This window comes from Sinohyriopsis cumingii, chromosome 1, assembly GCF_028554795.1.
Source record: "Sinohyriopsis cumingii isolate HCF-2022 chromosome 1, ASM2855479v2, whole genome shotgun sequence".
NCBI classification, from domain to species: domain Eukaryota; kingdom Metazoa; phylum Mollusca; class Bivalvia; order Unionida; family Unionidae; genus Sinohyriopsis; species Sinohyriopsis cumingii.
Window position 1 is genome coordinate 54,596,996 of NC_142961.1, and position 13,596 is coordinate 54,610,591.

Consider the following 13,596-nt stretch of genomic DNA (forward strand, 5'->3'; position numbering starts at 1 on the left):
TTAAAGACCTAATAATGTTTCCTACATTAAATATTTACAGCATGTTTTTTATGTTTTCTGATTTTATGGTGTTTGTTTTTGGTAATACTATCATTTTATATGTTGGTTTCTTTTTGTTACATTGTTATACATGGGAAAGTGCATCTGCTATTAAATTATTGTTTCCCTTGATGTACCTGATGTCAATATCATATTCCTGTAACATAAAACTCCACCCTAGTAGTCTTTGATTTTTATTTTTCATCTTGCCGATGAAAGTAAGGGGGTTGTGGTCACTAAACACTATAATCGAAGAAGCAGCTGAACTAATGTAAACTTCAAAATGTCGTAAGGCCAATATCAAAGCCAAACATTCCTTCTCAAATGTTAAATAATTTCTTTGGTGCTTATTCAATTTCTTAGAAAAATAGCACACTGGATGATCAATACCATTTTCATCTTCTTGAATCAAAACTGCTCCAACCCCAACATCACTTGCATCAACAAACAGTTTAAATGATTGGCTGAAATTTGGAGCTGTGAGAAATGGCACACTTTTAAGGATGGCTTTTAACTTGTCAAAAGCCTCCTGACATTTTTCAGTCCAAAGGAACTTGTTTTTCTTCCTCAATAAATTTGTCAGTGGTTCAGCAATTATGGAAAAATTGGAACAAAATTTCCGATAGTATCCAGCCATACCCAAAATTCGCATCAGTTGCTTTTCATTAACAGGCACAGGGATTTCAGAGATAGTCTTGACTTTAGCATCTATTGGTTTAACTTGTCCATGTCCCATGATATGTCCAATAAAAACTTTCACATGCACGGCAGAACTGACTTTTGGATAAATTGTCAAACTTGCATCTGTGAGTCTGTCAAAGAATTTCCAAACTGTTGCTAAATGTTCTTTCCATGTGTAGTTGTAGATGATGACATCATCGATGTAAGCATCACAATTGTCTAGACCAGAGGTAATCATATTCATGAGACGTTGAAAAGTACTTGGCGACCCTTTCATCCCATACAGCATTACTTTATATTGGTAATGTCCATCTGGTATCACGAATGCCGAAATTTCCGTTGCTTTTTCTATTAGTGGAATTTGTCAAAATCCTTTCTGAAGGTCAAATTTGGTGACATACTTGGCATTTCCAATCTTATCAATACAGTCATTGATTCTTGGTACTAGAAATGAATGTTTTTGTCACACTATTCACCTTCCTATAATCAATGCACATATGGAAAGTTTAATCTAGTTTTGGAACAAGTATGCATGGTGAACTCCCGTCACTTTCACTGGGCTCTATAAAATAATTTTCCAGCAAATACTGAATTTCTTTTTTCAAGTATTTCTGTTTGAGAGGGTTCATCCTTTATGGGTGTTGTTCCACAGGTTTGGAATTTACAATTTTAACGTAATGGAAAACTTTGTTTGTTCTTGTAGGAACATCTGGAAATAAGTGCTCATATTCAAATAATAACTGTTTAAGTTCATTCTTTTTTGCTCTTGCAAATGTGAAAGTTTCTGGTCCAGATCTTTCATAATTTCAGAATTCTGAAGATTTGTCACTCCAATATCAGTACAACTGTTCTCCAATTGCAACTACATTTGCATTTGTTTTTCTTCTTTATCTTTCTGAAGTTCCAGCTTCCTCAACTCCAATTCCATCTTGTATTTTAATTCTAATTCCTTTACTTTAATGTCAGAGTCTGATACTGATCAAAACCAAAGCACTTTTATCCAAAACATTCTTTTCTACCAAGTACTGGACCACAATATTTTTTATTTCTTGCTTCATTAAGGAAGTCTTTACCTCAGAAAGATCATATTTTCTGGCAAGTTGAATTAATTCATCTTTTTTGAAAAGGTCTAATTGGTCCTGGGTGGGAAATGAAAGAAAGACTTCCTCTTTTGATGACATTTTAGAAAAAGCTTATCGATTTCACTAAAGATTTCAAAAACTAAGGGAATTCAAATTTTAAAAAACAAAGTTTTCTGAAATATTTAGCCAAAATTCAAATATCCCAAGGGCGAGTGACACAATTTCTTATGTTACTTGTTTAGGCTCTAATAAACAGTAACAAAAAAAAGTGAAAACAACAAGCTTTGAAAAAATTTAACAAATAATTTATTTCCTTGGAAAAACACTGTAAAAATGAAAAAATAAGAACTTATGGTTTTAAGAATCAGATCCAAAAATAATCCAAGAATAATCCACAAATCAAATTTAAGAAGTCCTAGTAATGAAATGTTCTAATGCAATTTGAGTTCGAGTCCCGATGAAAAATCCAAAAATGGAAGGCGATGACGTATACTGTAGTCAGTATTGTGCTGTTGTGTCTGCAGTTCTTTGTTGATTTACAAACAATAATATTCCGGTGTTTGAATTTCCAAATAAAATTTAGAGAGCTGTCTTTGTCCAAGAATTCTATATGAGCACTCAAATATTTCCAGGAAAAAGAATTAATCTGTTAGAATCCAAATAATTTGAATAAAAATTAATATCTGGTCACAAACAGACACTTTCAAATGTAAATTAAAAGTAAAAACCCAAACTGAGAAATAGCTTTCTAAGCATCCCTATTAAAACTAACTACTGTGCAATTTTGGAAAACCAAGAATTGCAAAATAGAAGCTGTTTACTTATAAGAAAATCATGTACTTCTAGTATGACCTTGATAAAAACCAATCATTTTATTTTAAGAATGAAATAAAAATAAAAGTTGTTTACTTGTCTCGGTAATTTCTGAATCAAGGTCAAGCACTATGTCAAAAATAGAAACTGTTTCTATTATTAGGTATTTATAAAAAGGTCTGGTCAAACTGAATTTTCTGGAAAGTATCAAATTCCTAGTAAACAAAATTACATTACTCTGACATGTAATTAAAATAAAAAGATTTTAAAACTTACAAACAATTAGGTGTATGTGTGTGTGTGTGATTTGGATTTTTAACGATGCTTTAACAATTTTTCAGTCATATCGCTACGATGTCTGCATGCCGCAGACATGTAGCATCATGTCCCACCCAGTCACATTATCCTGACACTAGGCCGACCAGACCTAAACTAACCTCTTAATGCTAAGCGCCAAGCGAGGCAGCTGTTAGTACCATTTTTGTAAGTCTTTGGTATGACTTGACCAGAGATCGAACCCATGACCTCCCGCAACCGAGGTGGATGCTCTAACCACTAGGCCACCGGAGCGGTTCAAAAACAATTAAGTTAAACCAAATGTAAATTAAATAAAATAAACATAACACTGAAGGATGCTTATAAAGAAATTGTTAAACATTTCCACAATGTCTTGTACAGATGTTGCTAAATCTTCATTTTGCTTAAGTCCAGGGGGAAAACAACTGTTCTTGGGTGGGTTCATCTCTTTTAGATGTTTCCACAATGTCTTGGTACTCTAACTTTCATCAATAGCCTGTTTATAGTAGTTCTCTTTTGCCTTATTTATCAGGTGCTTAGGTTTATTCCTCCACTTTCTATAGCTTTTCATGTCTTTTTCTTGTGGAAATTATCTCCTTGGCTCCAAAACAACTGCTTGGGGCCTCTGGAATTGGGTCAGTGGTCTGGTGTATACATATTTCAATGACATGCACACTGAAATTTTAAAATATTTGTTGACAGAACTTGATTGTAGTCACAAAGTGTGACAGATTTTGCATCATGATCCCAGGGCCATTGTCTGGGACTTGGGGTGAGTATGAAGGATACACAGGGAGGACTGGAATAAGTAAAAAAAAAAAAAACATGCAGATTTTCAATGCCTCCAGATTTGATTTGGACAAATGAAAATAGATCAATTCTGCCATAATAATTTATTAATACTGGAGCACATGCTCTCCAATCATTTACTGAGAAAACCATGAAATGATGTCAGAAAGAAACACCGATACAATATGAGAGCAGAAATATGTTCTTGGAACACATATGCCCTACCAGTGCCTGAAAATTAGGCCTCATACAAAACGTTAACTAAGTTGTAGGCTAGATGGACAAATGAGGTGAATCCTTATTTCTGGTTCCACATACTGCATCTCTGGTCACTGGGAACAATTAAGCAAGTACTGTCTACTTCTAGGCTGATTTATATTATACTGTGTTACAATCTTTTCAACTTAACAATATTTTAAAAATACATCTTTATATATGAATATTTTATAATCTGATAAAACACTAATGTTTAATATAGAAAGACTATGAAGTCTTGTTATAAATCTTCAACTATTAGTACTTAAATGACCTCTTTTGAAGAGGCCCCAAGTGGCCGATTGGTCTAAAGCACTCTCCATCACGGATCACTGCCATCTCACCTCTGCCTGCGTGGGTTCGAGTCTTGGGCTTGGCCAATGTAGATATGTGAGAAAGCCTGCCGGTAGCTTCTCGTGGGTCGGTGGTTCTTTCCAGGATTTTCCCTGAGTTCTTCCTCCCCCATTAATACTGGCCGCTGTATATAGCCTATTTTGTGCTGAAAAATGGCATTAAACCCTATAACAACAACAACAACAACCTCTTTTGAACTTTTTCTATTTTCAATCATACATTTTTTTAAAAACATTGTTTTAAATAAATTCTATTTCTATACATTGTTTTCATATTTTAAATATCTCTGCAAATTTAAGTGCAGAAAATCACTGGCACAGAATTTACTGACACCAGTGATTGTGTGATACTTGGAATATTTTAATCTTAAAATTACGTTTGAAAGTGGAAGGTCATAAAGACAAGTAGGAAGAAGAACAAGTCATGTTTTTTATGAATTAAATAAACTCTTTTGAATTCATTTTCATTTTTAGTGTAACAATGGTCAATATGTGATGAGAACCGAACCCTCTCCTAAAGTTGACAAATTCAAGCATTGATGAAAATTTCATTTTTTGAAAAACTGCAACAATTGATAATATGAATAGGAATGAATTCAAAGTACCCTCAGAGGCACAACAATTCAAGTCAATGTCCTTGTCATCTGCAGTGACAGCATCAACAACATCAATGATACAGTATAACAGATTATTTTTACTGCTAAAAATTTTTTTTTACATCATAGTGATGAAACTTTTGAGTAAAATGTTTCATTGATAATCAAAAATTAAATCAAACATTTTCTTCCTCAAATAAAATACCTGATCATAATACCTTAAGAGAACTATTACTACCTCATAAATTCAGCACTCTCAGATTAAAACTTTTTAACTAGAAAGCTAAAATTTATCTGCTGAACTATGTGGCAGTTAGTGACTTTCCATTGATACCAGGACTGGTGCCAAATCTCATGAAATCGTCATTTACTACTGGAGTGGAAGGCATGCTCCCTTCATACATGTAAATGGGGGAAGGCTGAGAGGCTGCATTATGATTGGTTAAGTATTATTGAAGAAACACATTTTACATATAAAAAAATTTGATTATGTTACCTGATCATAACACTTTAGAAGAATAGGTAAGAGGTGTAGGGAGATACATCCCCTTAACCTGAAGAGAGACCATCTCCAGTCCCTAATGGTATGCAAGACAGCAGCTAGATAACCCAACTGGAAAGTAGACTCCATATGTCAGAAAGCAACTTCGAAAGAGAAAAGTTTTCCCTCCCACAAGTCATGAAGCCACGTCCCAATGAAGCTGTGAAACCTTTTGCACCATTACTGTAGGACCACCAGACTTAGGATAAACAATCTCTGCGATAAAACTGGAGAATTATTGTAATCGGATCTGAATCCCACAGCATGGATAATAACAATCAGAGAACAGTTTCGCTCATATGCAATTTTTGGTGCGACAGTCTTAACTTCATGAGCCAAGATGCAAAGCAAATTCATTTGGTTTGGGGTTATTTTCACAATGTGGAATGAATAATAGCCAACTTTATGCATGACAAAAGTGTCTGTGTTGATATACCATCCTGTCTCCCATTGATGGCAAGAAAAGGCATGATCTCCCTCAACACAATGGCTCAGTCTTTCTTAAGCACCATTTCAGAGTTTGCACTGGGTCATGTTGTCTAAAGCACTTACCCTTACTGATCACTGCCATCTACCCTCAGTCCATGTTGGTTCAAGTCTCAGGCTCAGCCAATATGGGTATGCGAGAAAGCAGCCAGTAGCTTCCATGGGTCAGGGGTTCTTACCTGGGTTTTTCCCAGGTTCTTCCTCCACCAGTTATACTGGCCACCATATATTGCCTATCTTGAACTGAGAAACGGCATAAGACCCAAACCAAGAACATCAACCAAAGTCTGATTAAAATGAATGGTAGCCTGTTCTTGGCGATAAAAGCAGGGGGCATCATGAGTGATACTGACCCATCTTGTCGGAACTTCATGTAGACAGGTCCAACAACAGGACATGGATTTACTGATTCTGCCAGCCATTCATCAATGCAATGAGGCAGGTCTTATGTGAGGGGTGAACCAATGAAGCTCTTGAGTGCAGTTCAAATTTGTCTTGTTTAGCCAGGTTAGTACCCATGATAGATTCCAGTTGGTCAAGGATCCAATGTCACTGGACATGGCAATCCAAAATAAACATAAGATCAAACTTGTATTCATTTGTCTGATATGTTCTCTTGAATTATGATGCATTGTGCCAGTGGTCATAGAACAGTAGGTTATAATTGTGATTGGTGGTAACTGTTTCTCATTGAAGAACCATTGGAAATTATACTGAGGTATGGATGCCTGCAGTGGCATACAGTGTTCTTGTGAGCACCACTGTGACAATAGATTACAATGCCTTCGCACACCTTGAAGGCAGAGAGTCCATCTGGATTCTCCATGATTTGTTGTAAGAATTGTTTGTTTCCAAGCATGTATTTTAAGAGGATCCAGACAAGCAGGTTCAGAAACTCTGAGCTAGGATGAAACACCTGTCATCAAGGTTGCTTAAAGCAGATGAGGGAATATCTTTGTTCCTGGCAATGCTGTTGTGAGACTGATGAGGTTGATCCAAGATTGATCACTATGGAGTAATCACTATGAGACACTCTGATATTATTTTGTTTTGCTTCCTGTATCACCTTCAAAACCTGAGGTGTTGGATGAGAAGTGTTTACAGTTGGTCATTCCAATCTATAGAAAGAGCAATGGTTATCTGAATGAGAAATAGGTTAGAATACTGTTCTTCAACCTTGTTGCCAATAGGTCTATCAGAGTTCAATCTCATCAGATACCTATTGAGTGAAAACCAAGGGAGGAAGAGACCATTATGCTTGAATTAGTTCATTCTTGCAGGACAATGAGTCTGCCGATACATTAGTCAGCCTAGGATTTGTCAAACTTGGACATGGATTTGTCATTGAGGACACCACTTTAGAAAATCCCAAACAAGAATACAACAGTCTGGGGACATGGTTCCACCTTGCCATTTGAGATAAGTCACCAGAGTAGTGCTGTTGGAAAGACTGAAAACTCATTCCTGTGCAGGTTTTTTCAGCCACCAATGAAAAGCTTCTGGAATTTTTTGATCTAGGAAAAGGTGATGAGTAAATAATGGTCCTGATGGGAACAAACTCCATTGGCATCTCAAAATTGTAGGAGACTTGCCCTTGCAGGTCCTCTGTGTTCACATCCATACAGAACATCATTGCTGGAAGTTGTACTTTCAGAGTTATTCCCAAAACAAGTTAGTAAGGTTTCCCTGCCTCTGAGATGGAACCTCATATTGTGCAGATTGTGAAAGCTGGTCCAAATGGCCAAAGATTCAGCCTCTATTTGGACCACAGAATCATTGTAATGGGAGCCCATGATGGTAACCTAGAAATTAGATTGTCCACTGTGGCACTGACCAAACCCAGCAGGCAAAAGAATTCTCCAGTAGGCGGATTATTCTGTATAGGCAAGGAATCCACCATTGTAATAATTCAGTTCCCTTTCCCTGGGAAGACATACTCTGTTGAGGTTAAGGTTGAGTTTCAGACCTAGATGACCAAAATCTTGAAACTGTATGAGATCAGAGATTCCCATGTTGACAAGGAGACTGAGAATGAGAAGGAGGATAATAATATCATGTATTGCTCTGAGATGTAACTAGCCTACTAATTTGTAGGTTTTTTTGTAGGCAAAGCACAGGACCTTGTGGAAGCCATGTGAGTGGTGATGTGAAGTCATATCTCTTGCAAGTCCATACTGATTGTGTAGTTACCCCATTGGACAGCATTAAGAACCCATTGTTCCATTCCATTGTGAACCCAAGAGCATCAATGAGTTGCTAGAATGTGCTAAGGCTGACAAACACATACAGAATGCTGCTTTTGTAGCTGACGGAAACCTGAGCAAAGGTAGAGGTGTGCTGAATGTGAAACTGGTTCTTCCGGAAACCACTTGCTGGACCCATGTCATACAGGAAACCTTCCTCATTTGGCAGCAAAAGATATGAGCATTCCCCCTACCATGATCAAGGGTATCAAAGTGATGTCATTTGAAAAAGGGAGGGTCTTATGAAGAGAAAATACTGGAGAAAATGATTGCCCTCCCTTTGCCTCTTTTCCACTTAGAACTATGGTTTTCTACAGTTGTAAATTTGGAAGGACTGCTTTCCAGTGGCCTGTGTTCTAAGGTCATCATTGTGATCTTATGTTGATTGCACTGCAAATTCCTCTACTATAACTGAGACGGTGAGAGATAGAAAAAAGGCATCCTTGGTGACTTGTTTGTGAATTCAATCAACCTGATAATTAGAGAAGAGATCAGATGATTAAGGTTGAGAGTGTATGTTGCTGAAAAAGTGGGCCATGCTAAAAATAGGCTACCATGGAAGCAAATGAAAGTTGACTCTTCCATAGTCAATGATTGCCTCATGTCAGAATTGTAGACTAGGCAGGTTTTTGAACAGGAATGAGGAGGACAGAACTCCAATGTGTTATGTATATCTATATCTCATGGTTTCTGATTTCATCTAATTTTTAAATGTTTAATCTTTGCTGTAAATTGTACAGAATCTTCCGATAATTTTGCTTACATGACCTGAGGCTGTTAAGAGCATAATATTGCATATAATCTATAAATAGATGCTTACGAATGTGTTGACAATTATTAATAATAATCTTAATAATAAGACTTCATGGCACCTTTGGATTTTAATTCATCATTGGCTGATGGGGTTTTGACATTGCTAATAGAATTCACTAACTTCCCATTGGTTGGGCTAAATCACATGAATAAGTGAGTTCGATGCAAAATCAGTCATGAGATCTGTCACTGAGTATAGTATGAAATAAGAGTCATAATATTAGGTGTATATAAGGAAGAGAACTGAACAATCAGATTCATTTTAACTTTTGAGTCAATTTTATTACTTGTATTCCTGTTATAAGTCTGCAGACATGCATTAAGTTGTACTTCAATATTATTTGAGAGGATAAACATTGGTGTTGACTGCTTTGTGGACTACAATATTATTCTGGAACTATTGTGAAATAGTGTGTGTGCATGTATGTGTGTGTGTGTGTGTGTGTGTGTGAGAGAGAGAGAGAGAGAGAGAGAGAGATTTGGATTTTTAACATAGCTTTAAGAAATTTGGCAGGTTATAGTGATGTCTAGCACCGGCCATCATGCTGCATCCATGTAGCAGGATGTCCCACCTGGTCACATTATCTTGACACCTGGCTGATCCGTCCTAACACTAATCTTTTAATGTTGAGCACCTAGCGAGGCAGCTGTTAGTACCATTTATGTAAGTCTTTGATATGACTAGGCTAGGGTTCGAACCCACAAAAGAAACAATATTATTCTGGAACTGTTGTGAAATACTGGAGAGAGTTCTGGATGAATACATCTTGACAACTTCACAATTCTTGGCAGACCAGTACATTTCTGGTTTTTAAATTTATACAGAACTTTTCATTTATTTCTTGGTTTCATAGAATTTTCTCAGGATTATTCTAGATTCACAATATAATACTAAAAGTTCCTCTTGCATTTTCATTTATGACTTTGATAATTAAATTCTTTTGTTTAGTTCTATAAAACATGGTTTTGCTTCTTTTTATTACTTAGTTTCTGACCACAGTTTAACAAATGGGAGTGGCCAGAAAAATTCTTCAGTCAGAATCTTAAGGCTGAGTTTTCATGCACCATAGTAAGATCTAATAACACTAAGGGAACTTAAAAAAGCCAGTTTTCATCTAATAACACTAAGGGAACTTAAAAAAATCAGTTTTCATCCAATAACATTAAGGGAACTTAAAAAAGCCAGTTTTCATCAAATAACATTAAGGGAACTTAAAAAAGCCAGTTTTCATCTAATAACACTAAGGGAACTTAAAAAAAAACAGTTTTCATCTAATAACACTAATGGAACTTTAAAAAAAAAAACAGTTTTCATCATATTGGATTAAGCGGATTAGGCAGTGAAGCCGATGTCTCCAGTGCTACCTGCAGAGTAGATGGAGAAGAATGTCAAGGATGGCAGCTCACTACACTTGTAGTACTTATTAGTTATTTCCCATAATTTCCAAGGTAACGGTTATCTCTGGGTGGCAAAGATTTGAGGATGAGTGAAGAGACTTTGCTCAGAAACTGAGATTCCAAGCTGGACATGTACATTAAAGAAGAAAATGCGATGCAATACCTATGTCTTTATCATGGTTATTTGTTTTCTAACCAATGTATCTTAATCCACATATATGTAATCTAATTTAAACATATGATATCAGTGCATGCTGCTTTAGTGAAATTACATCCGATGCACATGCATTTAATACTAATCATCATGCAAATATTTTCAAATCCTTCTCAATGTCAGGTTCCAATATTTTTTCATACATGATCTCTTCCCCAAAATTACACATTACTGTTCATACTTTGGAAAAATATTTATTTTGTTATATATAAAAAAAATTACATGACATACAATGAAATGATCTGAATAAAAAAATCCATATATAAGTCAATTCTGAGTATAAGATGAAGCTTTATGAGTGTTCATACCAAGTTACACTCAACAATAAATACATGTAAAATGTTGCAAATTGCCTGTACATGCTGAAAATGAGAGCATCACTATTAATACTTGCAAAATGGATGCTATGTGGGAAGGCCAATTTTTGACTGTCTACGCAGGTAAAATCACTGCAGCATCACTAACAGTAACTACATGCATGAAGTGGCTACGATGAGTAAACCATGTATAAAAAACCTACCTGAATATCCAACCACAGTGGAAGCTATGCAGTAATATAAATGAGTTCTCTACAGTACACACAAAATCTGCACATAAAAAGGTACTTAAGCGCCATTATTGATATAACAAAAGAGATGCTACAATATCCATTGTGAGACAATGTTACCTGTAGGAAAGGTCCAATGATGTACTTACTATACAGGTAAATTCAGCAAAGTGCCACATATATAACTATGAAGCAGATGCTACAACAATACAGAAAAATTACCTGTATGTATCCAGACACAGCTGAAATTATACAGCAATATTAAATGAGTTTTCTATTGGATGCACCAGATCTGTACTTATCGATATGGTTATACAATGTCATGGGACATGATCATGACCTGTGCAGGTATTTATGAAATGCACCGAAGTGTGTGAAGATGGAAAAGCTATAACACTGAAAAGTCAGAAACTTTGTCACCAGTGATAGAAAGAACAGAAAAGTTGTAAATTTATGGATGGAGTATACTTCTTTTGTGAAGATGAAACTCTTCCAACTTGTTTTAAGGTAGAAAACTTCCAAACTGCATGTATGATTTTGCAAGGCCTCTCTGAAGAGAGCATGCTACTCAGCAGTAATAACAGACATATGCATGGGATTTGGTGCCAGTCCTGGCATCAAGTGGAAATTCATTCTAACTGTCATCTAGGTGGGCAGATATTTTTTAGCTCTTTAGCTATGATGTTTTAATCTGGGACAGCTGGATTTGCAAGAAAATAGTAGTTCTCCCAAGGTATCATGATCAGGTAACATATTTGAGGAAGAAAATGATTTAATATTTGATCTTCAAAATTATTTTTAATGCACTGAGGGATAATGGAGTATAAGGCATTTAAATCCATATTTAAATGCACATAAGCATCATCTGTCCAACAGTGAAAGGCCTTCATGCTAGGATGCTTTGTCGAATTGGTCAAATTCTGTTCAGCATTTTGCTGCATAATTGTTTTTCCATTTTTAGTAATGGTGACCATACCTCAAGACTGATCTACATCATTTTCAGCCATTCATCTCCAGATGCTGTTACTATTAATGACCAAATTCTAATGTTTTAAGAGGAAGTCATTTAGATGTCTCTCTTTTTAAGTAACAATCACCATATTCGATAGCAGATCAGCATTATTTTGTACAAAAGCCTTTCATGCCAGAATACTTTGTCATATCTGGTCAAATTACATTCAGCAGATTTTGAGATGTGGCTTGAAAGATTTTTTTCTATTTTTTAGCAATGATGGTCATATCTGATGGTGATTCACCACCATTGCTAAGACAAAAAAGAAAGTTCTTTTATACCAGGGTGACCAATGTCATATTGGGGCAAATTCTGTCCAGATGTCTCTGAGAAGAAATAATTTTCTCTAGTTTTTAATTTTATTTTTAGTAATATCAGACCCTTTTGATGACAGATTGGGATCATTTTTCTAAACTTAAAGCCAATCATGACTGGGTGCTTACTGTCAAATTTGATTGCATTCTGCAAATCAGTTTTTTCAAAAACTTCTTTCATGGAATTTCTATTTTTAGTAATGTCATATATATTTGATGGTGTGATTGACATCATTTATGAAGTGAAATGCCATCATGCCTGCATGTTTAAAAAAATAAAAAAAATAAAATAGGTCTAAATCTGCTTAGCTGTTTTGAAAACATTTTTCTTTTTAAAAAAAAACTATTTTAGTAATTGCTGCCATATTTAAGACTGGATTGACATCATCTGTGTAAAACTGAAGCATATCATGCCTGGGTGCATGACATGGGGCCCAGCTCTCTACCACCTGCAGAGCTGGGACTAAGGTGGCGCTCTTCAGCTTCGTATTTTGCATAGGGTTAGGATTTTAAAGAAAAAGAATTTCATGGCTTTCCTCACTGGTTATACTGGCTATTTAAAAAAGACCTTGTATATCTTAGGTATAATGCAAAGAAGCTTTAATTCCCTTTATTTTGGTGTATGATTGATGGGGGTACTATGGGTTATAGAGTATACAGCTTAGCCTTACTTCAGATGTGCACCTTTCAAAAAGGTGCTAGCTCTACTTGGTCATTTTCACTTCCTGAACTTCAGGAGTAAATTGTATAAAAAAAAGCCAATAACTTTTTTTACATTTGATATATTTGGTAATTCATTCTTTGCACTTTCAGAAGCTGGTATTGTCTAGTCTGGCAAAATTCATTTTCCCTATTTTAATAGCTGCTATGTATAGTGTACTTTAGACTAATTCAGGCTGATTTTTTAACACAAGGGAGTAGTCATTTTAGTTAGCAGTGTGCTTAAATCATGTAAAATTTCCAAAAGTACAATATCCAAAAGAGATATCATCTACATTACATTAATGTAGCATAGAGGTATGCTAACATTCTATCCACTGTGCATGTTTTAAATGCGAACTACTTCACCTTACATATGTCACTCTCTCAAAAGTACATATTATCTGGTGAGCGCACCCTAAAC

General features: G+C 35.6%; 1 protein-coding gene across 5 annotated transcripts in view; it reads right to left on the reverse strand.

The window, feature by feature from the left end:
• Positions 1–13,596, reverse strand: part of LOC149806892 (uncharacterized) — a 227,810-nt gene that overhangs the window by 124,715 nt on the left and 89,499 nt on the right. For 2 of the 5 annotated variants that reach the window (XR_016421237.1, XM_089959193.1), the window contains exon 11: positions 11,370–11,389. The exons of the other annotated variants lie outside the window; for them this stretch is intronic. Coding sequence is in view for 1 of the 2 variants with exons in the window: in XM_089959193.1 (XP_089815319.1) it covers positions 11,370–11,389 (20 nt within the window). In the remaining variant the exon portion in view is untranslated. The remainder of the gene's footprint in view (positions 1–11,369; positions 11,390–13,596) is intronic. 5 annotated transcript variants of the gene reach the window in all.